This window comes from Fonsecaea nubica (assembly GCF_001646965.1).
Source record: "Fonsecaea nubica strain CBS 269.64 chromosome Unknown Scaff59, whole genome shotgun sequence".
Classification (NCBI taxonomy): domain Eukaryota; kingdom Fungi; phylum Ascomycota; class Eurotiomycetes; order Chaetothyriales; family Herpotrichiellaceae; genus Fonsecaea; species Fonsecaea nubica.
Genome location: NW_019173732.1, coordinates 164,304 through 188,859, shown reverse-complemented (window position 1 = coordinate 188,859; position 24,556 = coordinate 164,304). Strand labels below are relative to the sequence as shown.

The window sequence follows — 24,556 nt, the reverse complement described above, 5'->3', positions numbered from 1 at the left end:
GGTTTCGACTCCAGGCCACTCGCCCTCGCTTTGCATTGACGAAGAAAGAGTGAGACACTCTCGCATATACCCCACAGGCACACTTGACGGATGTCTTGTATGCCGTCCTGAACACCAGGCTTTGTTCATATTATACTCGACTCTCTCTCCGCCTGTCCAAGCAGCATGGACTCGCCCACAGAACGCATGCCGATTGCCTGCGTCCACTGCGCGAAAGCGAAAGCAAAATGTGACAAGAAGGTCAGTCAGACTCGTGAGAACAGACGTCTTTTCCAGGGCATTAGGGGAAGAAAGAGCTGGTGTGATCCAATGGGCTATCGACGACGGTGGGACTGCTTCGCATACCCAGCCTTGCAGAGCCTCATACAGAGCGAATGTCTGATTGTGCGTTATTGGCATATCACCTGTTCTGACAACCAATATCACAGGTCCCATGCTCAAGATGTGTGAGCAAACAGATTGTGTGCCAGTCCCGAGCCACTCGTCGCTCCTCCCACAATCCCAATCGACGCAACCCTCTCCCTCGCCCACATTCAGAGCGTGCTCTCCATTCCTCCGCCTCATTCCATGTATCACAAATGTCTCACTTCTCTCCGGGCGTCAATGGAGTTTCTCCCAGTACGTTTCGTCCTCTCTCCGCGTACGGGAGCCGGAGACTAAATGACCCTATCACAGACAGCATGGGCCCTCGTCCCGTACTTCAACACCGGATGAGCCTTCCTGACACAAATCACCCAGTACCAATTGCCCCAGCTGTGTTCGGCGCAGATATAGAGCCACGGATGTTGAGAGCCGGCTTTACACAAACGCCCCCAGAGCTGACTATCCCAATCACTCCAATGATGCCCAATATGCCGCATATGGAGAACTTTATACAAATGCACGGAGCCCCCTACGACCACGAGGGTGAGAGTCATTTCTTAGCCATGAGCGGTGCCCAACCCGGTATGCTAGATTTCGACTCTACCAACATGCTCACCGACTTCATGAGCCCTCCTCCAGCCATGATGCATGACCACACAGATCAATTCCTTCTGCATAGTAAGATGGGAATTCCGACCCCAACACATATGCCTCTCCCGATTCAGATACCGGACGGAGCCACACCCTTTCCCATGCGGATGGACCTGGAAAGCCCTCATAGCCATTTACAGTACCGGCCCCCAGCCGGCCTCTCTCCGTCCAGCTCTTCGACCACCAGCGGTCTGCAGGAGCCCGATGCCGTGTTGGCCGCCCATCACGCCTGGCCTTTCTTTCAGTGCAATCGAGTCGATAAACAATATTCCTTTGCCCCACCAAAGACGGCCTCCATCTACTTGGAGGGCCTTGCTCAGACACTCCGTAATCAGGCAACCTGGGCGGCGTGGACGGCTCAGCTGGATGAGTCTTCCCTGGACATTGCCACAGAACGAAAAATTGCGACTGAACCCATCGTAGGATGGTCTCGCGAGAAACTGCTCGCCATCACCCAAAGCTTCCTCCACAAGGCGCTGGAAATCCACAAGGCAGATCACGCAGCTCGGGAAGACACCCCATCGAGCCCGGACTCCAGCCGTGATGCATTCTTGATGTTACCACCCCCAGACGTGATGCAGTACTTCTTGAGGAGTTACGTCGTTCGATATGAGCCCTACTATTCATCAGTTCCTGCCGGCCGACTTGACCCCAATGTCTTCATGGGATCAAGTAACAGCAAGGCTGCAAGCCTTCTAATCCTGCTGATGGTCGCCTCGGGGGCTTCCGCAACAGCCACGGTCGAGGCACGATACCTTGCTAGTGGCTTGACGGAAGCTTGCAGAATCTCACTCTTTGACACGATCGAAAAGGATGTGCTCCAAGCACGTGAGACTCTGGTGCTCCGATCTGCTCTCTTGTTCACCTGTCTGGCTGCATGGTCCGGTGACAAGTGGCATATGGACGTAAGTTAGGTTCCGGATACTTTGCTTGATCTTATTGTTAACAGCTCATAGATGGCCATGGGCCAACGCGGCATGTACCTAGCAGTGAGTTCTTCTCTCCCTGATGAAGTATGACCCTTGCTGATATTTCCCAGATGTTGGCACATTCTGGAATGCTTGAGTCCGATGAATGGTCGACGACTATTGAAAGCCGAAGGCAGGATCCCGAACGAGCCTGGGAGGACTGGAAGGAGCACGAAGGCAGACATAGGTGAGTTGTTCCCGTGTGGTCAGGAGCAGCCGTGGCGTTGTATCATGCTGACCAGGAGAAAAAAGGCTCGCTCACTCATGGGTAATCGTCGATCAGGAGATGAGTCTCTTTTCCGACACCACTCCCTTATTATCCATCGTAAATCTCCATGCGCCTATGCCCGACTCTGATGATCTTTGGCACGCTGAGACAGCAGCGGACTGGCTTGAGTTGTTCGACAGAGCCCATGGGTCGACATATGGGAGTCCAGCGTCGGTCAGAGACTTCTTCACCAGTTTCGTTGATGGAGACCTGGCGGGCAAGGAGCTCTCGCCCACGCAGCTTCGGTTGCTCTTGCACCCCATCCAGGCCCAAGTATGCCAGCTACGCCAATTTATTGCGTGCCTACCTGACGGTGGTAACCACGCCAAGGCATCCCGTGCAGTTTCCAAGGCGGCCACCAAAGCTCGATTGGAGGAGATATCTTCCTTGCTGCAGCACTGGTATTCGATCAGCAAACAAAGCTTTGCAGGCAACAAGGGCACGTGTTGGACGACATGTGCCAACCTAATCATGTATCATCTAATATCACTCAACGCCATCACCAGCTTCAAGGACATTGAGCAATTTGCTCGCCGCGAGGTGGCTATTGGCTCATTCCGATACGCATCGTGGCTGCAGATGCGTTGTATAGACCAACCGGAAGAAGCCTTCTTCCATTGTGGACAAATATTGCGTTTGATCCGCTCCATGCCCCACGCCGTCCGCCCGCCGTGGTGGGCAGGAGCAGTATATCGCGTGGCATTGACGGGGTGGGCCACCAGCATGGCGAACAGCAATGGGCGATTTTCGCCCACGCATGGTCCAGCCGAGTCTGACCGACCATTTGCGATTGATGACTTAACACCAGAGAACGAGGCCATCGGTCGGTATATGAAATACCAAGAAGGCACTCCCATGCTCACACGATCGGATGGATCACTTGCACCCATGGACGTACCTTGCAACCTGCTGCAACACTGCATTGAGGTTCTAGACGATGACTCGTCGATGCGGTTGACAGATGGCATCAAGCGCAAACTTCGTGTCTTCATGTCAAGCTGGAGAGACATGTGACAAGTCCGACAGCACGGCCCCGTCAGATGATGGCCGGTGGGCTATGGACCCAAGTCGTCCAGGACGTATCCCTCTCACCTGGGAATCTTAATACGCCATTTTCACACTTCTTCTCGATATGGCGTGATGTTTCCGCCTCTTGTACAGTTGATGAATATACGTCTCATGTCTTTGGATGATGTTAATGAGAGCATTGCGGGGCGTTCTAGACGACGGGACATATTATATCCTAATGGTATATGCTGCAGGGGTGTTCTCAGTACGTTGACTGTCTGGGAAGATCTGACTTTTCCGGGAAGATTGAACGTGGTCAACGGGAATCTGGGAAGAAATCTTGATTGTCGGGTATATATTGTGGGAGGAAGGTATCGTTGGGCGCTCGTCGCTTTCATGTTGCAGGTGTTCCCTTCTGGGTACGTATGGGATCTAGTTCGGCGTCAATGGAAACCAAGGGAGATACAATCCAGGTGATATGAATTGGAAGAAGTTTCTTGCCATCCGGCTTTCGTGTCTCGATTCCTTTGTAGTTGTTGGTATTGGACATTTAGAAGAAGAAAAGGTTCAGAAAACTCTGGAACACTTGGGACAAGTGACACTGGGGGGGACGGACCCGAATTATATGAGGACGAGAGCGGACCTTCGGGACCTTCCCAGGCAGGGGGGGGACATCAGGGCACGTATCAAGACCATATGGAGGTTTTTGTTCCTTTCTAAAACAACACCAACAGAGGCACTAAGGGAAACGATTGCATCACGGACCCGACCCAAACATGGGCGATGCCAGAACCAAGGTTTCGGTGGTATGAGTGTCGATTGATTGAAGCAAGGCAACTTGGAAGCAAAAGCGAACAATTGGCTGTTTGAACCACGGGGGGGTTCGAGATATGTCGGGCAATCGGACAAGACCTGGGTCCGACAACAAAAAAACGATCCAGTCTCCGCACCCTAGATCGACGGCGGTTAACTCGTACGTTCCCCCAATCAACGGCAGGCAAGGGCAAGGGACAAAGGGCAGACGTAGGTTCTGATTGGGAAATTTGATACCCGTCGAGGCCGTTAAAAAGGAATTGCTGGGGAAAAAGGCAGTCTAAGCCTAATGTTGATGGTGCTGGAGGTCTTTAGCAAGTTACGACTAGTTAGTTGATTGTAGCCTTGGGTAGGGGTCCGTTGAAGCGGATCTCGTTTTAGAAAAGGGGAGACAAATAGGTGTATGTAGGGGCCGGAACAAGGGGTGTTCTACCGAGTACATATGCGGAAAGGATACAAGGACATGCGAGTAAAAGCATCGTTGCTATGTATACCCATACTCGTACTCGGTCCATACATACTCGTTCGTTCGTAGATGGGGAACGGGAGACCGACCACCAGGGCAAAGCAGGACAGGGCAGGGCCACGGCCAGATTTGTTCGGAGCTACGGAGTTTTAGTAAGAGGTAGGGTAATTGACAAGGGATTGATTAGTTCCCCTCGGTTTGGGTTTGGGTCTGTTCTGGATACGAGGTATAGTACCTCGTGGTAGTAGGAGTACGTAGGTCGCTTGGTAAGGACGAGACGTGAGGATGTTTGGAAAGGGGACAGGGGAGTAAGCAAGCTGAGGAGTTTGTGACAAACAACCTTGACTGCCTCAGGCAGGCCGAACTGGCAAGGCGATGTGATGATGTTCGTGTGCGTGGGTGTCTGGATAAAGTCCGAGACTTCCACCCCAGACAGAGCCTTGTTTATTTTATGCCCTTCCAGGTACGAGCAGTGCAGTGCAGTCAGGACCGGAAGACGGCCAGGGTAATTGGGAGTGAGTAGTAAGTGGTAATGACCAACTAACGTCTCGATATGAACGATGGACTTGGCATTAGGGCAAAAAGTACGACGAACAGACAATAATAAAAATAATGACGCCAGACTGAACAAGAACGGGCAAGTACGAGGCGAATTGTCAGGCACCAGATAGATGCGTTAGGAGCTGCTAAAAATGGAGGGATGGAGGGGCCGACAAGAGATGCGGCAAGGGACAAGGGCGCGCTAAAGAATCCAGGGGGAAGGAGGGGTGGAGGGGAAGGCACGAAGGAAGACCCCTGCACTACTGCACTTACCAAGTACCTAGCAGTTGTTTAGCCGTTAGCGTTCGGACTCTTGACGCCCACAAACGGTTAGGCGCCACCAACGGTTTAGTACCCAAGGTACGTAGCGTGGTACTGGTGAATACGGCCGTGGTAACTTTCTAAGGGAAATCTGAGACATGATTTATTAGACCGATTGACCTCCCAAGTCAAGGCATCATGATTGATGAGTTGATTGATCTTCTACACAAACTTCAATGGAGGATAACAACTACTCAGTAGCCAGAGAAGTACCTACCCTGTAGATAGACCGGGAACCACTACTGGATTCAATGCACTATGTACCGAGCACATCTCGCCGGACTTCCGACTTTTGTTCTTTTCTCTCTCACCCCCTCTCTCCTCAGCTAATAATTACTTACAAATTGCCCGTTCCGTTCACTACGGCAAAAACCAACAAGCCTATATCTCTGGTCAATGTGACCTTTTTTCCCCCATCAATAAAATGTCCTTCTTCCAAGTCCGCGTTCTATTTCTGTCCGACAATTCTGTGTAGCCATCCATCCACTCCCAATGCGTCTCCTTTTTTTTTCTACTCCCGCCGCAGATCCTCTCCTCAATCTTCAAAACGGTGAGGCTGCCATTTGCCCCTCCATGTTTAAATAATACTGTCACACAGAGACCGAGAGCCCCTCGTTCCCGCGCGTGGCGGTCTGCCCCGCAGTCCAAACAACATTATCGTTCAATCCTCACCGCCTCGATATGCTGGGTTCGCCAGCGTGACCAGCAAAGACCTCGACTGGTCCATTTTACTCTCCGTCCAGGCACGAACCATCGGTGAGGCTGCCAGCCATGAGTCGCCAGACCCTCTCTTCCCCCTCCCTCAACGCCTTTTTGGCCCGATTCACCGACTTGGGCTTCTGCGGGCTCTGCGGGCAGCGTAGCAAGAAAAATCAATAGTACGAGTTATCATGGGTAGTCGCAGTCCGGCCTAGTGTCGGGAACAGTCAGTCACAGAGAGGCCGCCACGCACTTCACCAAACACGCGTGTGCACACAAACAAACTCTCCCCTTAGTACGGAGGGGAGATTCTGGCCCCCTATTTTTCCCACCCCTCGTGCTTCTTATATCATCCATTGAAAAAAATCTCGTTATTCCTTTTTCTCTTGCTTTGAGCGGTCAGTTCATTCACAGACATAAGTTATATTCTCATCCCCTCCAAACATCCCATCCTTACTCGTGCTTCATTATCGCTTGTCATCATCTGATATAGACTGTCCGTCATTCACTTGTCGGATACCCTCGTCGTCAACCTTCTCTCAATCTACTCAATCCGTGTCCTCACCGCCCCTTCCTAACCCCCTCCCCCGCCCTTCCCAACCTCAAAACATCTCACAACAAACATGAGCGGCCAATCCCAGATCCGCCTCGATGGCAAGGTTGCCCTGATCACTGGTGCTGGTCGTGGTCTTGGTTCTGGACTTGCCAAAACCCTGGCTGAGCGTGGTGCTGCTGTCTGCATCAACTATGCCAGCTCGGCCAAGCCAGCTCTGGCCACCGTGGCCGAGATTGAGAAGGCCGGCGGCAAGGCTGTTGCCATCCAAGCCAACATCTCCAAGGTCCCCGAGATCACCAAGCTCTTCGAGGAGGCCATCAAGCACTTTGGCAAGCGTAAGTCGAGATCTTTTGACGTGACCTCCCTACCCTCTCCGGGATCACGTGCTGACATCCCGCTCAAGTGGACATTGTCATCAACAATGCTGGCATGGAAGCCTTCTCCAAGCCCGAGGATGTCACCGAGGAGCTGTATGACCAAGTCTTCGGTCTCAACACCCGTGCTCAGTTCTTCGTCGGTCAACATGCCCTGAAGTACCTCAGCGGTGAGTTTAAGAGGGTCCATTGTTTGCATTCCCTTTTAGGCTAATCGGTTCCCGGTACAGACGGTGGCCGCATCATCTTCATGTCATCCATTGCTGCCCGTCTGGGTGTTCCCAACCACGCTCTGTATGCTGGCTCCAAGTCAGCAGTTGAGGGCTTTGCTCGTTCTTTCGCCGCTGATGGTGGTCCACGACGCATCACCGCCAATGCTATTGCCCCTGGCGGTATCAAGACCGACATGTTCGCCCAGAATGCCTGGCATTACTCTCCCGGTGCCACCAAGGATACCCCCATTGAGGTGATCGAGGCCGGCATTGCCAAACTCATTCCTCTTGGCCGATGCGCCGTTCCCGACGACATTGCCAAGGTTGTCATGTTCTTGTGCCACCCCGACAGCGAATGGATCAACGGTGAGTCTTACCCCCTGTCATTAGTTGTCGTGTTTTTGCCAGCTGATCACTAACCTTGCCCTTTTAGGTCAAATCATCACTCTCACCGGTGGCAGCGGTATTGCCTAAACAGGTCTTTCTGCTCGTCACCTTCTTTCCATCATGAGCTTTTTTTCTTCGCTGAGAATCTTGTTGGCATCCCAGAGCGTGCTTTCAGCAGTAAAAAAAAAAGTTCTTTTGGGATTTAGCAAAGGCGGTTGGGTAGAAAAACCTCCTTGGTTCGGGATGAATGATTTGGATGTAGGAACGTGGTGCAAGTTCCAGGCGGTGCCACGGCTAGAGGCGATGACCAGAGAAAAGATTGGGAAATGAAATAGAAATTTATCTTTAGCAGTCTTCTTCGACTACGTCTTTTTTAAATAAGTGATCTCGCACGCCTGGTCCGTGGTTCACGGTCTGCGGTACCTGGAAGCCATGGTACGCGCACGTGACTGGCTCCTCCCCCCTTTTTTGGCGCGCACAGACACCCGGAGAGTTTCTGACTTCACTTTCCATTGCCGCCCTTGATCTGAATGCAACATGGACAAACTGCATCTCCGCCGCTGGACTCCACGACCGCTGTATCGATACATCCTGGAATTACCGCTACTCACCATTTAGGAAACAAGTTGCTCGGACAATAATGCTGGCTACCGAGGTATCAAACTTCATGCTATGGTACCTACAGTACTAACAGTAGTCACTCCGTTGACACCAAACCCGAATCGAACCAGACCAGGAACCCAGGAACCCACGCAGCCACGGACGGAACTAACCTCCGACTCTCCGACAGCTCGTCTACGGAGTACTTCGAGGAGCATAGCGTCTATGCTACGAACGACTAAGAACTGAAGCATGTAGGTAGGCACGGGGGTACATACTTATGCATCTCCTTCGAACGACCGACCTAAGCACTCCGGGTACCGAGTACGTGTACCGAGAAACTGAAGTATGTGCGAGGTACCCCCGTCCGGAGTACCGAGGACGCCGTACCTGGTACCTTAGTACTCATATGCATATGCACATGCACGTGCGGAGGGGTCTTCCAGAGGGCAAAGGGGCCCGCTCCGTAGCAAGAACGAAGAGCAAGCATGCGAGGGGGGTCTATCCTGGACGAATCAGGTGCTGTGAGGGTCTTCAGAGATGGGGAGCAGGTTGATCTGAACCACGGCTTCTTTTGCCCCGGGAGGAGCATAACCTCCGCTCCGCGCCATTTAAAGCACGGACGCATCATGCATCACATACATATGCGATCGTACAGGCCAAGTTCAACTTGCGTCAGAGGCAACCACCCCCTCGATCTACTTGCCTGTAGGTCATCCTCCCCTGGACTGCTGGTGATATAAGAAGAGAAGCACCCACCCCCTCGATATGTCGTTTGATGGACTCTTCTTGGGTCAAACCCCGTATTCCTTGACACCACAGAATTTCTGGACTGCCACGCTTGACGACAGCAGCATTGTTCAGTTACTTTCGCATTTTGATTCCAGGTGTTGCATACCAGATGTCTATAGGTCGGGTCGTACAGAAGCAGTGCCTCTTGTGTCTAACTGGTCATGATTAACTACGCACATCCCGAAGGGCGTGTCTTAGCGCCGAGATGACAAGATCATGACCGTTCATCCAAGGATATATCTAACAGTAAGTGCAGCCGATCTCTACAGACTCTCGCCATTTTCAAGACCCAGAGTGCTTCGGGTACTGGACTTTTGCAGGTTGCTGCCTCACAACTTACGTGTCACCCTACCTCTACCATTCTGAACTTGCTTGCACTCCAAGACTATCTCTTGCAGACATGGACAAGTTCACTCTCCACGAAGACCCCATCTCAGCTAATTGCTACAAGATCCGTTTAACTGCGGCGTTGCTGGGTATACCGCTGGAACGTCGCCTCTACTCAATCCTGAATGGTGAAACAAGAACGGCAGAGTTCCTCCGCACCGTCTCTTCCTTTGGTAGAATCCCCGTGCTGCAGATTGGCGATTCCACGTTTCTGCCGGAAAGCAATGCTGCCTGCTTTTATCTCGCCGATGCCACCGACCCAGCGTTCATATCGTCGTCCCCGCTACAAGTGGCCACTCTGATCCCCCAGGACCCGCTACAGCGTGCAGAGATGTTGCGCTGGATGTTCTTCGAACAGAACCAGCACGAAGTCAATATCGCAACTCTCCGATTTTGGTTATACATTATTGGGGAGGACAAGCTCGAAGCGTCCAGACGTGCGCAGATCAAGGGTAAGGTCGCGGCGGGAGAGCAGGTTTTGGATTGTATGGAGGATCACCTTGCAAAGAGCGAGCACGGGTGGTTCGTGGGCGACAGCGTGAGTTCTATTGCTTTCTTTGTTCGACTCGGATCTGTTTCAACAATGTCGTTGCTTAGCCTTCCCCCCTGACTCAATACATGCTAAGCAGCATTCGCAGATCACTTTGGCGGATGTCTGCCTCTTTGCGTACACTCATATTGCTGGAGACGCGGAATTCGAACTCTCCAGATGGCCGTCGATCCTCAAATGGTGCGAGCAAGTAAAGCATGTCCCAGGCTACATTCCCATGGACTAGGGGCCGTGACGGAGTCAACTCGTCGACAAGGATCCATGATATCGCTGAAGCAGTAGCTGGGGGGAGTGGTCAATCCAAGGACAAAGACATAATCAAAGCTGTGCTTTCACAATTTGATCCCCTTTGTCCTCCATGATTACTTTGCGACAAGGCACCGTTGTGTCGGGTGCCATGAAACCAAAGCCTTTGTCTCGATCCAAGGCATCTGCCTCAGGGGCTTGGACGCCACACAAAGGGAGGACAGGAGTGCCTTAAGAAAGCAATAACATAAATCCGACAGCGACGCCGAGTCTACGGCCGGCTTCCCAACGAATTCTCTGACCAGCTAATTGACAGCGAGAACAGACTTCTTCTACACGACTCAAATCTCGCCAACTCACTCCGACACTCTTATCAAGCATGCGTGAAAAAGTCAATCCTACCCAATCCCAAGGGGCAAAAACGGCGAGATTCGTTGATCGATTCAAGGCGGCGGCGCACAAGAAGACGGCAGCAGTCCGTGGATGGTATGACAGACGAGGTCGAGGGTGCCTCAAGTCCGTGGTTGAGAGTGAGTCGGACGAACCGGCGACCCGGATTGAAGAGTTCCTGACTCATGCTGGTACCGCAGAATTTCGTAGATCGAAAACCCACCAACCAGAGACACGCAGCAAGCCGTCAACAACCCCCGAGCCCGAGCGCGAGTTCATACCCGGACACCGAGAAGCCATGTTCGACCTTGCATTCGGATCTGGGTCGGTGAGCAGCTTTTCAAGCTTGCAAGACATATGCAACGGAGCCCCGGGGTCCCTTGTATCACTTCCGTCGACTTTCTCGACGCGCACGATGAGCCCGATATTTGTCCCTGAAACGAAAGCGCCGTCACGATATGAGCGTCGTCTCTTTGGCATTGACACGCCAGATGACTTTGACCAATTCCGGTCCGGTGTGCGACATAGCATCGAGCTAGACTCTACCCCGACATTGTCTGCGGAGGAGAAGCCAGAGCCAAAGCTCAATAGCTTGACTGTAGATTCGACGCCCATCCCTGTCGGTCAAGAAAGCCCCAAGCCTCGTTTCAAGGCATATCCTGGCAAGACAGACACTGAGAAGCAGGACCCCGTCACGTTCCAAGCGTACTCGACTGGATCGAAGCACAAGAATGGCAGCGTTGGTTATATTCCACCTACATTACAATCGGGTTTTGTCAATGGGGTTCCACCTGTTCTCCAGGCCGCACACGGCGGGAGCAACTCGGCTCAACGACAAGCTACTCGTGATCGAGAGGGCACGACGCTTACAGATCGTCCAAGTCAAAACTACGCGTGGCCACTGGTGGATTTCCACAAGGAGATTTTTCTGAATGCTGATCCGTCACAAGCTAATCACTCTACCCGGTATCAGGAGCCACGCATTCCTTCGATGGAATTTTCTGGCCGGGGTTTGGAGGACGAAATGAAGACGGTGCTGGGCAATCTCCACAGGCCGGTGGTCGACAAGAGGGCTGGGCAAGTGGAAGATCGAGCATGGATGTCACCCAGTTCCCCTTTGCACTCGACCGCATATGCAAGAGAAGCGTCTATCCCGGGAGTGACGAGAAGCTCTGTGAATCTCGATACTCAACCCCACCCGCGAGGTTCTACTGTCGCGGAGGCGGCGCAGAACCAGGAGAGCTTTCTGTCAAGCGACGGCCGAAGAATCAAGTTCAGCGAGTACAACTGGCCGCGATTCAGCGACGACGGATACACAGACCCAGCCGAGGAATACTCGCGCCAGTATCGGCGCCGGAGACGGGAAGCGCGAAGAGGAGCGGCTGGACGAGGAGCGGTCTAAATGACTCAAGTATTGGGAGGTATTGGCAATGGGAATCGGGAAGCACAGAGAGTACCGTGTACTTGACCTGTCGTTGTTTTTGATGATATCGGGCTTCTCAGGTTCGGTGTTCTACTCCGAGTCCGATTGTCGGCGATGAAACGGCATTACTTGATTGGGGTATTCCGAGATATGGAGGAGGCGCCAGAACCGAGTTCGAGTACCCTTGTAGAGTTCAGCCAAAAGGGCCAAGTACGTAACCAAGTAGCGGTGAAGATGGGTGGATGGTTTGCCTCCATTTTTCTTTCAAACAAGAAAATCGGATCGATCACATGCAGTTTTGTCGGAGAGATTTGACGTCACGTGTAAAGCGGGGGGTTCTTGTCAGCTCGGAATGATTAGGCCGAGGCGTAGAACAGTTGAGCAAGTTCGCCCCTAGAAGAACAGTAGAAGCCTAGAGATGCCCCGTTCAGCATCCGTCGGTACCCCTCGGAACCTCTTCTGAGCGAGGCTTTGTGAGTTGGAAGCCTGCCTCGGGAAGTCTCAGGGACAGTCCGAGTGCAGCCTATTCGTAAGGCGTCAGTAATTATTGCAACCCCCCTCCGAGTGACACCCCCCAAGTTGCCCCCCAACCCCATACGTAGGTACCCAGGGCATCCCCCTCTCGGAGTCACTCCCCAACCACCCAAACGCCAATAATTGCCCGCTTCGTCTATCGTCTATCGATCTGATCGCGCATCATTTCCCAATTCCTACACTGGACCTTTTTCAAGCCTTTGTGCGAATTGCCCATGTTTGGACATTCATGAGATGCCATCTTGCCATGTCCCTCGAGGACCCCAGAATGATCAGCCGGTTATTTCTCCAATCGATAAATCATCCGGGATCATCATCATCATTATCGTTTTGTGTCTATCATCGTTCGATACTGCAAGGTTCATTTCATTGTTGCAATTTTTTTAGGCTATTGTTCTTTCTAGTAGATATTCCTTTGTCTTGCATCATTGCAGGCTGGGAGCGGCCCTCTAGTAAGAGCACAGTATGTCAATCAACGACCAACTTGTAACCTCGTACTTGACTTGTATAGGTACTGACTGACTGACCGACTGACTCAGCCTGCGCTACTCCATTGATCCCATGAATGGTGTGATTTTTTCTTCCTCTTTTCTTCCCGAGGTACCGAGTCACCCTCCCTTGTCCGTGGATGTTTGGAGATTGTCAATGCAATGAATGCATGCATGGCCCTTTTGATGGGTAGTACCGAGTAGTACTTGTAACCTCGTAACCTCGTAGTCGTCCATAATAAGTACATGTACCCGTCCAATTGTCCCCCCTTCTCCCCCCATTCCTCTCCCCCTAGAGGCTCAGAAATAGTTATTTGATCCCTAGAGCTGACCACAAGCAAGGGCCAAACAACGCCCACGCCCACGTCCACGTTTGTGCGCCTCGCCCTCGTCGCTTCTTTTTCCCCTCCCACGCCCACGCTCTCGATCCATCCCTGCCTCCTCCCACTCTCGCTCGCTCGCTCGCTGTCCACCCCCAATATTTTATCATTTATCATCTCGCTCGGCTACTTACTCGGTCAGTATCGTCCACCACAAAAAAGTGGGGTGCATCATTTTTTGACTTCTTTCCAAAGCAGAAGTTTCCGACCAGCCAAAAAAAGGCCCTTTTGTCCTCCCACCCACCCCCTCCTCCGTCTAGCCTCTAGTCTCGAGTGGCTTCTCTTGGGTGACTTCTTTACCCATCTTGCCATCCCACACAGATACCTACATTCCCGAATTGTCGGGCGACCTGGATGGATTAAACCTGGGATAAGCCCTTGATTTCCGAAATCGAACTCAATCCCGCAAAACCGTTCCTCCGTAACCTCCTCGCCTCATCCCCTCTAAGCAATCTACCAACTACAACTCCCGACAAGCTTTTTCTTTGGTCCCCAGTCTTAGGATTGCACATGTCCCATGTGTGAGACAAAACCCTCCCAAGGTCCTCTTGACGTGTCACCCTGGACGAAAACTCCATCACCGCCTTCATTACGACGCCCTCCCTCGCCCTCACCGACTTCACCCCTGCGACGTTCTCCATAACTCCCAATTTTTCCACGCACACACTCGCTCTCACACTCACACGCACACACAAAACGCAGGCCCTGTCAAAGTCGATGACCCTGGCACCTCTCCGTCCGCCCGTCTCCGTCTAAACCCGCCACCAACCGCATCTCTGACAAAAAACGGGTGCCCCTCTTTTTGCCAGTGCTTTCCTGACCATTCACTCAAGAAGACAACCACACAGACGCGCACACGAGGGTAACAAGTTTCCTCGCGAAATTCCACATCGTCCCGTTGAACCTCAGCTTTGTCTCGTTGCAGAGCCCTTTCGCCGAACTCTAGGATTTGAGAAAAAACCCCCGGATTTGCATTCATGTGTTCCCAGTTGTTTTCCCTCCCGTCCCGGTGACCTGGTCTCTGTATGCTGGCACTTTTGATCTCCTAGGACTTGTTGTCGGGGGCGTAACACGACGCATAAAAGATAGGAGACGAGAGGAGGAATTTCTTTTTTACCATGTACAGAAACTCGGCGCAGCTGAGATGCATCAACGGCATTCCGCCCAACGCCCTCCCTTCGCCCGACAACACTAGCGACTCTGATTCGGAACTTCTCGATGCCCTCGACCAGAAGAGGAGGCAGTTGGACGAGGAAGTGGCCAGGTTCAAGGCTGCAAAGGACCGGGAGTTTCGCGAGTTTGAGAAGCAGTTGTGGGTCAATAAGAAGAGGTCGCGGGTCGGGGCCAACAGTGCTCCCGATGGCACGCCCACAAAGGCTTCGATGACAGCCTCAACGCCCACGTCTGCTCTGAATCTACTGGCTTCGACCCAGAACGGCTCTGTAAATGGTTGGTCAGCCCACAAAGCGAGAAGAGACGGGGTGGTGGGTGACAAGGTCATCAAGAAACCGCCCCCGCTGAGCGGCCCGACTCTGTCCCTGGAGAAATTGAATATTGCGGGAGAAACCACCCCGCCGTTGCATACGCTGGGAACGCCCCCAACGCCTACGATCTTGACTCGTGCCAGATCCCGCTCTCCCACAGACGCCGTGGTACGGCCGACCACGCCGCCGCCGCCTGCACGGCGAAGGAGCCATTCTCCACCTGCGTCCACTCCGACGCCTTCAAAAGATCGGTCCGATCCCTTCGCTGGGGTGTTCACGCCCATGTATCTGCCTCTTCTGGAATCACGCGATCGTACCCCGATCGTGAAGAGTCCGCAACCCTTGACGTCTGAGGAAGAGGAGACGAAACGGCTTCAATTGGATGCGGAGTCGAAAGAACGCGCGGACAATGTATTGAAACAACAGGCCCGATCATCTCAGTCATTGCCTCCTCAGCCGGTCTCGCCGTCCGTGGTTGCGACCAAGCGTGCCCAATCCACGTCCATTTTGCCGAGTGCAAGTCTCCCCAGTGCCCTGAGGAGTGCCAGTGGGGGCGGAAGGAGAAGGAAGCATGTCATGTTCCAGCTGGCGGATCTCAAAGTCGTCGACCCAAGTAGCAGCTACGAAGAAGGGCCTAGTCCAGAGTTGGAGGCTGAGAAAGATCCGAACGGTGAACCCGCACAGCAGAGCTTGGAGGACGAGCATGTGCGCGAAGAAATTGGTGAGGCGAGGGACAAGGGGAGTCCCAAACTATTGAGCGTGAAAGACAGGCGTCGAGGAAGAGGGCGGGGAGGTCGATTCATCTCGCCTATCCCTTCACCATTGGCGAGTCCTAACCCAACGTCCTCGCCATCCCCAGCCTTTGATGGAAATCCATCCTCGCTGGGACCCTTGCAGCTTCCACACCTGATCTCTTCCCCCGACGAGTCTGGGTTTTCCGGCGGCCTGATTGGTGCCGCGGATGGTGGCAGCGGGGTTGGATTTTTCGAGCTCGACGAAGAGCTCGCGAGCCCGGCTTTGAGAGATGGGAAACCGGCCGAGGCGTTTGATCTCGAGGTCGATGAGGATCTCAGCGAGAAGGTCGGTCGAGATGGCGCTGACGGCGGTGAGAAAGGACTGGGACTCAGCCCGGCCCTCCAGGTGGGGAGCGTCCCCATCGACATTGTGAGGCCCAGTGGCAGCTGGGTTGGGAGCTTTGGGCATTGAGCGTGGAAGAGGTTCACCAAAAATACAGGAAACGAGAAGGAGGGATCCACGAAGAATGGTGTGGTCCTCTCTTCTATTCCACGTCTCTCGAGACAAGAAGGAATAATCTGGGGGTTATGTATCAGCCAAAACACCCCTTGACTGGAAGCCCAATGGCGATGGAAAGACGCCCCTCCCACCTGGCCCAGCATCGGTTTCGGCTGCATTTTGTCCTCTTCGACACCACGAGCATCCTGGGCGGCATATTTGTTTTTCTATGTCTTTGCTTATTACCGCAGATATTGGGAGGGGTGTTTCTGCGTTCCCCCTCCCACTGCGTGTCCTCCAACTACAACCGAGGACCTGGGTCGGCTATCGTGAGCGATATTGTGTTTGTCTTGCTTTTTTGGGAATTGGATGGATCTGCACTGGTCTCTGAGCTTTGCCACGGTTCTTGATCACTGATCGGCACCAAGGGAAAACAGGTGCCGCGGTCTCGACGAGGGATTCGAGGGCGGTCATCTGTCTGTTTTCTTGCTCCTGGTTTTCGGGCATGGGTGGCGACAAAAGTCGATCAAAAAAGATTTTACGTCTCTGCTTTGCGATGCTTTGCTACGTGATTTTATGCCACGCGATATTTGGTATGGATTTATGGGAATCGCTCCTCGAATGGTATGAGGAGAGGATGGGAAATGGGGAATGGGAACCTGGGATTCGTGTACATACAACTAGCTATATACTCGGTACATATGCCTCCATACTGACCCCAGTCAACACGCAGATGCGATGCAAGGCTACACGACACATTACTGAATGCTTCACAAATGCGACGAGACTGTTAGCTACAGTCTACAATCTAACATACAGTGTTGCGAAAGAGCATATATATCCTCTTACTAGTATGTTCTCCTCGTATGTTCTCCTCCTCGTATGTTCTCCTCCTCGTATGTTCTCCTCCTCGTATGTTCTCCTCGTATGTTCTCTTACTCGTATGTCCTCTTACTCGTATGTCCTCTTACTAGTATGTACTAGTTGTAATTGTGGATCAACTGTCGGTGGTTCGGAGATGGATCCCGATATGACTTCATCGTATTCATCGTATCCGTCGCATTCGTCAAACCTCAAACATCAAACGTCCAGACCGTCTGACCATTCAACATCTTCTTACAGTACAACACTCATCCCGCTGTCGACCCGCATGACTGACTCTATTCGAATGGCCTCTCGCTGTACCTGTCTTTACAGGCTATTGTCACGATAACAACCGAGAGACCCAGCCACCAAGTCTTGTCCACAGCCCTGCACATGTCGACGAGATTGTCACCTCTGTTCATGCTCTTCTCCTTCGTCGGCGCTCTATGGGGCTACTGGGCCATCCTCAAACATACTTCCCTTGTCACAGCAGCCTTTGCAACCTCCCCGGCCTCGGCTCAAGCGCCCCTGGCTGGCTCTCCTGAGGCACTGAATCCCAAACTGACCAATATCATCGCCGAGGATGTCATCAAGCTCTACTACAACGGCTCAGGGCCGGTCCCTGCGTACGACAGGAGATCGCCGCTGCCAGAGGCCATCACCCCGCTGGGCGAGACGGCCGTCGAGGAGTCAATCCTAAATGAGCTGCTCTCCATCCTGCACACTCTCTATTACCCGGACAACTGCTCGAAATGCATTGCTGCGGGCCAGGTGCTCCGCGTCGCGGCCATCAGCCAGCCAGTCGCCATCTTTACCAACGTGCTCGTCAGGGCGTGCAACGCGGTGCCGGCGTTCAAGGCACAGCTGCGCGCGGCGTCTTGCGAGTCGCATTTCAGCGGCGAGGTCGGCGCCGGCTACGGTCCGTATATGGCGCAGCTGTTTTCCAAGATGACCTTGGCCACGGGCGACATGCAGCACTGGTGCGCCATCAACTACGAGTTCTGTGAGCAACAGCCTCCGGTCCTGATCGATGAGGACTTGTACTTTGACCCCAAGCCAGACTCGGCGAACGTGGCCCCCGAGCCTTCTGGTCGGACTTTCAACGTCCTCCATCTCTCCGACTGGCACCTGGACCCGCGCTACGACATTGGGTCCGAAAGCAATTGTTCCAACTACATGTGCTGCCGGCCGTACTCTGTGAACGAGGACCTGTCGACCGATTCGCACAACGCATCCATCCCGGCGTCGCGATTCGGGTCGTTCCTGTGCGATTCGCCCGCCGATTTGGCCTTGTCGGCACTCGTCGAGATGCCCAAATTTGTCGACATGGACGAGCTCTCCTTCAGTATTTTCACGGGCGACATCGTCTCGCACGACCCCGAGGACTTGCTGTCTCGCGACTACGTGGCGTACGAGGAGGAGGTGACGTTCAAGGTCTTCAAGCGCCTCCTGGGCGACAGGATCCCCGTGTACACGGCGCTGGGGAACCACGACACGCTGCCCGTGGGGTTCAACACGCCGCACAGCATGGACCCGGACCCGACCAACCGGAGCAGCAACGCCCTGCAGTGGAACTACGACCTCGTCGCGTCGCTGTGGTCCCCCTCCGGCCACGCGTGGCTCAACGACTCCGAAGCCGACTTCGCCGCCACGCACTTTGGCGCGTACGCGACCACCACGACGCACGGCCTGCGGATTATCTCCATAAACTCCGACTTCTGGTACAAGGAGAACATCTTCAACTATTGGAACGTGACGGACCCGGATCCTAGCGGGGTGCTCAAGTGGGTGGCCGACGAGCTGTCGGCGTGCGAGCGGAAGGGTCAGCGCGCGTGGATCATCGCCCATGTGCTCTCGGGGTACGACGGCTCCGCGGGCATGCCGAATCCCACGGCCCTGTTTTACTCGATCGTGAGGCGTTTCTCGCCGGCGACAATTGCGGCGGTGTTTTTTGGGTGAGTTTGTCCAAGGCTTTGTCAGATCATGTCATGATACGACGTGATATTCCCCTCCCTCCCTGCCTCCCTGCCTCTGTATCTCTGTCTGTCTGTCCGTGTCTGTGTTTGTGTGTCTCTCTCTCTGTCTTTCTGTGTGAAAAGTACCGTGAAACTACCAAGCTCACTCTCTTCCTTTCATATACATACAGACACACGCACCAAGACCAAGTGCAGATCTTCTACGACTACCTGCCTTCGTCGCTCGTCGCTCGTTCGAATTCCGACTCCAAGACCCTCCGCGACACGACGCAGGTCGACTTCACCAAACCGCTCCAGATCGGCCACATCGGTCCGTCAATCACGCCCCTGACGGGCCTCAACTCGGGCTATCGCGTCTATCAAGTCGACGCGGCGACCTTTTCCGTCATGGGCGCCCAGACGTACTTTGCAAACATATCCAACAGCCTCGGGTGGACGACGCCAGTTTGGGAATTCGAGTACGACACGCGAGAGGTATATTCGATCTCTACCGCGGATGAGGGCGGTGATGATGACGATGACGATGACGGACACGGACACGGAGAGGAGGGAGTGAGAAAGGAGAAGGGAAAGGGAATTTCCTGGCCGGCCTCATCCCCCCTGAACGCGACCTTCTGGCACCTCGTCACGGAGAAGATGCTCAACGACTCATCATCATCATCATCTCCCTCACGTCGTCACAATGATGATGGGGACGGCGACACCGCATCCCCGCTCCTGCAGCTCTACGAACGCCACGAATCCAAATCGAGTTCCCACCCGGACCGCCGCACCAGCGGCGAGGGCAACCCGGCGCAAAAGGTGTGTTTTTTGCGCGCGGGGAGTGGGCACTTGGGCGTGATGTGTAAGCGGAAGTATGGCGACGGTGACAACGGTGGAGGTGCACGGTCGCGGCGGGAGACGGAGTTTGGTGTGCGCTGACCTGAACAAAGGGCCAGAGTCCGGAGGAAGGAGGTGGTAGGCGGGTGGGTAGATAGAGAGGGAGGGCAGGTAGAGTGGTAGGTAGGTAGGTAGGTGATATGCTGACAAAAGAGGATGGGACGTGCGCGAGAGGGGATATGAGAGTATATGTCTATACATCATATACATAAAAGATACGAAAGATATATCCAAAGAGCAAGGACAGGGGCAGGGGCAGGGACGAGGATAAGGACAAGGACGCGAGCGGGAAAAGAAGCAAGGGAGAAAGGCAGGAAAGTGAGTATAGGCCATGGGCAGAAAGCCTTCGAGTACGGATAAGTAGATAGACTCGAGTTTTGGACTTGATATTGGGGATCTGAATTCGCATTCGGATAATATGATGATAATGATAACGATACAAGTGTGTATTTCGTGACTCTGACACGGACTCGGACTCTGACTCTGACGCTTGAGTCTACCGGGTCCATGTACTTCTCCATTCATTCATTCATTCATTCGTCTAATGTTCTCGTGTTCTAACATTCTAATACAGCTGAGTTGAGCTGAGCTGAACCGAGTGAGGTCTATGCTCTATGGGTGGTGTTCAAAGTCTATTCTAGCGATGATGAATGCAATCCCATCCCCATCCCAATCCCAATCCAGCCCCCCAATCGCCATGCTTTCCAAACCAGCACGAAGAGGCTGGGTAATCGATAATCGATAATCGATAATATCCCATTCCCTTCCATTGTTGCCCGTCCCTGTCCTCTTGTGCAATTCCAGGTCATGACCCCGGCAGAAGCGAGTGAGGATCGAAGGGATAAGGAAGTAAGAGAGAATCCTGCCCAAAAGATCGATCCGGGTAGTCTTCTTTCCCATTCTTCCTTTTCTCTGTCGGAGTGTGCCGCCATGAATCTAATCCAAGTCGTGTACCGTCGAATGTCCCGAATATCGGGTAACAAGGCACACTTCCATTTCTGTTGAGCAATCCTCCACCGTACAATAATACCTCTGTGCGGTGTGTGGCAGATCTTAAGCCATCACCTGCACACTGGCTGGTTGAGGTTGCACTTCATCCGCAATTGCGACATGTCTCTCTGCATCCGCCGGGTCTTGGCCAGACTTCTCTTGCTCCTCGATGATCTCTTCATCTCCCACAGAAGACAGTTTGCTCGGATTCTGCAGGCCCTGTCCCTCCCAGCCTTGCACCATTTTCTGAAACAGTTCTTTTTGCTTGCCGTGGTCCAACATCGGGTGTTCTACGCCTCTGCGTTTCCGGCTCTCCATGGTCTCCATCAAGAACGCCTCCTCGTCCGAGTCCGAGTCGAATGCGTGCTCAAAGTGGTACGTGCGGTATTCGGTGTTCTCCCAGCCAGTACCAAACAACTTGGTGGCGTCTTCCCAGTCGTCTGTGAGGTAGTGAAGATAGCCACCGTGCGTCACCAGGGCGATCTCGACGTTTTCGTCTCCACTCTCTACCAATTCGCGAGCCTTTTGGCGGAGCAGACGGCGGCAGTCTCTTGCACGGGCTTGGATAGCCTCGCTTGACGGAGAGTAGCGGCCGTTCAGTGTTTTGACGTTCCATGACTCTGTCACAAGCGAAAGGTCGACGGGCCACTTCTGCTCGGCGCAGAAAGTTTGCAGGATACTGACGTCGGAGCCTGTGTCACAGGGACAATCGGAGGTTTCTTGGGCATCGGGAACCGCGAGAATGGTAGGCTTGCACTTGGCGTCGGCTGTCAAGGCTGGCAAGAACGTGAGTAGAGCAGTGTGGAGGGTTCTCTTGAGGGGCGACGCGGTGATCAGCGACAGTGACTGCTGGCGTTCGGGAGACCAGTGCCGTTCTCGGAGGTTGGCGCACTGCGATTCTCCCAGAGGCGTAAGGTGGGGGTCATGAAGAGAGTGGAATTCAGAGCCCAGGTTGTGGAAGCCTTGAGCGTGACGGACCAAATGAATCTTGGGTTGGGCAGGCATTTTAGACGACGTCGATGCGGTGAGGGACTGTGTCGAGATGTAGCTGAAGGGGTAAAGTTCTCGATGTCACTTGAAGTGGTAGAATTGGCAGAAAGAAAGAGATAGAAGGAAAACAAGAGAGTATCTTAGGGAGCACGAAATCTACGTGACGGTTTGGTCAAAAGGTGAAGACGCTGAAGGGAAGCGGGAGGAAATGGTGACTCGACGCCCTTTGCTTTGTTGTACCAACTTTTTTTCCCACCCCGCCCATTCCTCCAATGGGGACTGCATCGCCATCGTAACTTACACCTGTACCGCCGTCAAATGGCGCGCAGAGGTGGGAATGGGTCGAAGTGGAGTCCTAGAAGCCCGCCAAAGGGGTAGATACTGGAGACAACCAGAGCGACATGGAGAAAAGGTCATCGAATTGGATGGCAGAAAGCGCAGTCGTGAACAGACGAAGCACAGAATTCGCGCATGTCAGAAAAGACTCGGGGCGGCGTACCGGGAAGCGGATGCCCACATTGGGCAAAGCCGCACCTTCGAAAAAAGACTTACGTCTGACAAATGCTGATTTCCTCATCCACGCAGAATTACTCTTAGGAGAGGGCACCAATCCACGGTCAGACAACGTGTAGCCACTCGAAAGGATCTCGAACTCGATGCTTCTTGTAACACTCGTCATCCTTGGATTGTTCCCCGGCCCGCCCAGGGCTGTCATTCCAAAGTCTTAAGGCTTAGTCTAGAGTCTATCCACTTACATGTCCATCCTCAGCTAAACTGCTCTTTATTCGTCTTGAGTCTCAATGGTGCTCCCCCGGAACCAGCCCCAAACGGAATTCCTGTTCGCTCGTTTCTGCATCTCTTCTTCAGATGCTGTCTGCTCTTGCACTAATCGTAGTGGCCTCAGCTGGTTCTGTTTCATCACCGCTCCCGGTATACTCCCTTGAACCTGTCTCTCTCCACTCATTTGTGCGGTCATCGAGCCAGCATCGGTTGTCGACCGTTGCTCGTCGCTATGTGAATCACTGGTGATGCTGTTTGCAGAACTGCCCCCACGCGTGCCGGAGGCAGATGGAGTTCGTGTAGTTGTAGAGTTGGAAGGGCCCCCAAAGTATGATGTGCGTCCTTGAGGCAGTTGTGGGCTGAGTGGTCGAATGCCCGGGCTCATTGGATTTCCAGAAGCGGTCCTCATGGGAGATCCACGATTCATCTGTTGAACCACTGCCGCAGCTGCCATGTCAGCCTGCGCCTGATCAGATCTCGCTCTGCGATGTCCGCGGTTCAGAGGGATACTGGGCGCAGTATCTGGGTTCTCATTTGCTGTAGGGCCCGTCGACGCTGGTTGTGCATAAGACATTGGCCGAGCTTTGGCCCCTGGCCGTGAAACAACAGATCTCGCTCGCTGCAGCAAGCCGGTAGCTACCCCCGCCACGGTCGAGGAGCCGGCTGCTTGCTGATCTGGTATTGCAGGCAATGCCTTCTCCGTGTATGACTTTGTGGGAGCCGGATGCGGATCATCTTTATCTTGAATAATATGCTCGAACCCTTCGTGCGATAGTAACCGCCCGATGATTTTGTCGATGTATAATGTGAGAGCCTTGTTTTGATCTCTCAGTGACTTATTTTCTCCTTCTAGTTTCTTGTACACCTCGTTCAGACCGTCGGTGCTCTCCTGCGCCTCGCTAGATTCGAGCTCCTCTGCCAACGTGCTCATGGCGCTCGGCTCGTCGTATGTGTGTTCATGGTGCATAAACGTGCCTTTGAGCGTCTTCTCGCTCAAAAGCATCTGGAAGCTTTCATTTTCTTCTTTGAGTTTGGCATTCTGCATCTTCATTTCTGAAATCGCTTGGTCAAGCTCCAGGAGACGTCCGTCTCCTACGTGTTCTTGTTGCGTCAATTTCAGATGTGCCTCGGCCAGCTCTAAGCGCAGAGTATTGATTGTCTCATCTTTCTGTTGCAGGCTATGAGCCAAGTTCGCCGCATGTTCCGATCGAGAGCCATCTCCGTCGGTTTTTGCGTCCGGCGCCTGAAACTCAGCCATGCCTGCGCTTCGGCTTGCGTTCAACCTTTCAGTGCCCTGCAAGCGCAAAGCTTCATTGAGTCTGTTAATGGTGGCTTGTTGCTCTGCCTCCTTCTTCAGCTGTCGTTCTCGTTCTTGAAGAAAGAGCTGCTGGTGCTCCTCATGTTCAATTTCCAGCTCTCGGCGTTGTCTGTTAAGGTCTCGGATCTCCGCTTTCAAACGGTCCCTTTCTGTTTGCTTTTGTAGGTCGCGTTCTTCCAACGCCATCTGCGCTTGCGAGGTCTCATCCAGCCGTTGTTGCATCACTTCCAATTGTTTTTTGTATCGCTCCGACGCCTGCTCAGCGCGCTGTACTTGCTCTTGCAAATCTTTGATCAATTTTACATTGGCCGACTTTGCCTCTTCGTCCTCTTGGTCCTGATCGATAGAGCCAATAAAGGATGTGCTCATTCGGTTGGGTGTTTTCCTCAAAGGACGGGTCTGCCGGAGCGACGGAGTTCGTGCAAGGCCGGTTCCTGTACTTGCTGGTACAGAACTTCCAACCCCTGGCCTGTTGGGACTATTGTCGTTGGGGTTGCGACGAGATGGAGGAGTGTTCGCGGGATTGGACAGTGGTGCTTTGGAGTTGGGAGTAGCCATACTGGATTGCAGCTTCGCAGAGTTTTGGCCAAGCAGTTGAGACGCGTTGAGACTTGCAGGCAATGCGG

General features: G+C 53.4%; 8 protein-coding genes across 8 annotated transcripts; 6 read left to right on the top strand and 2 right to left on the bottom strand.

The window, feature by feature from the left end:
- Nucleotides 1–578: 578 nt before the first annotated feature.
- AYO20_07999 (hypothetical protein) lies at nt 579–3,264 on the top strand (the record flags this gene model as incomplete). The annotated part of the gene is made up of 5 exons (XM_022646282.1): nt 579–618; nt 676–1,919; nt 1,971–2,003; nt 2,054–2,169; nt 2,235–3,264. 5 exons carry the CDS (start codon nt 579–581, stop codon nt 3,262–3,264), a joined length of 2,463 nt encoding a protein of 820 aa, XP_022497807.1.
- A 3,456-nt stretch (nt 3,265–6,720) lies between these two features.
- On the top strand, nt 6,721–7,713 carry AYO20_07998 (hypothetical protein; the record flags this gene model as incomplete). The annotated part of the gene is made up of 4 exons (XM_022646281.1): nt 6,721–6,988; nt 7,057–7,197; nt 7,258–7,605; nt 7,673–7,713. The coding sequence occupies 4 exons, from the start codon at nt 6,721–6,723 to the stop codon at nt 7,711–7,713; spliced, it is 798 nt and encodes a 265-aa protein (XP_022497806.1).
- Nucleotides 7,714–9,418: 1,705 nt separating this feature from the next.
- Nucleotides 9,419–10,181, top strand: AYO20_07997 (hypothetical protein; the record flags this gene model as incomplete). Its single annotated transcript, XM_022646280.1, has 2 exons — nt 9,419–9,943; nt 10,035–10,181. 2 exons carry the CDS (start codon nt 9,419–9,421, stop codon nt 10,179–10,181), a joined length of 672 nt encoding a protein of 223 aa, XP_022497805.1.
- A 399-nt stretch (nt 10,182–10,580) lies between these two features.
- On the top strand, nt 10,581–11,993 carry AYO20_07996 (hypothetical protein; the record flags this gene model as incomplete). Its single annotated transcript, XM_022646279.1, has 1 exon — nt 10,581–11,993. The coding sequence occupies one exon, from the start codon at nt 10,581–10,583 to the stop codon at nt 11,991–11,993; it is 1,413 nt and encodes a 470-aa protein (XP_022497804.1).
- A 2,541-nt stretch (nt 11,994–14,534) lies between these two features.
- Nucleotides 14,535–16,106, top strand: AYO20_07995 (hypothetical protein; the record flags this gene model as incomplete). Its single annotated transcript, XM_022646278.1, has 1 exon — nt 14,535–16,106. The coding sequence occupies one exon, from the start codon at nt 14,535–14,537 to the stop codon at nt 16,104–16,106; it is 1,572 nt and encodes a 523-aa protein (XP_022497803.1).
- Nucleotides 16,107–17,390: 1,284 nt separating this feature from the next.
- On the top strand, nt 17,391–19,894 carry AYO20_07994 (hypothetical protein; the record flags this gene model as incomplete). Its single annotated transcript, XM_022646277.1, has 2 exons — nt 17,391–18,952; nt 19,144–19,894. 2 exons carry the CDS (start codon nt 17,391–17,393, stop codon nt 19,892–19,894), a joined length of 2,313 nt encoding a protein of 770 aa, XP_022497802.1.
- Nucleotides 19,895–20,905: 1,011 nt separating this feature from the next.
- Nucleotides 20,906–21,847, bottom strand: AYO20_07993 (hypothetical protein; the record flags this gene model as incomplete). Its single annotated transcript, XM_022646276.1, has 1 exon — nt 20,906–21,847. The coding sequence occupies one exon, from the start codon at nt 21,845–21,847 to the stop codon at nt 20,906–20,908; it is 942 nt and encodes a 313-aa protein (XP_022497801.1).
- A 766-nt stretch (nt 21,848–22,613) lies between these two features.
- On the bottom strand, nt 22,614–24,488 carry AYO20_07992 (hypothetical protein; the record flags this gene model as incomplete). The annotated part of the gene is made up of 1 exon (XM_022646275.1): nt 22,614–24,488. The coding sequence occupies one exon, from the start codon at nt 24,486–24,488 to the stop codon at nt 22,614–22,616; it is 1,875 nt and encodes a 624-aa protein (XP_022497800.1).
- Nucleotides 24,489–24,556: the final 68 nt, after the last annotated feature.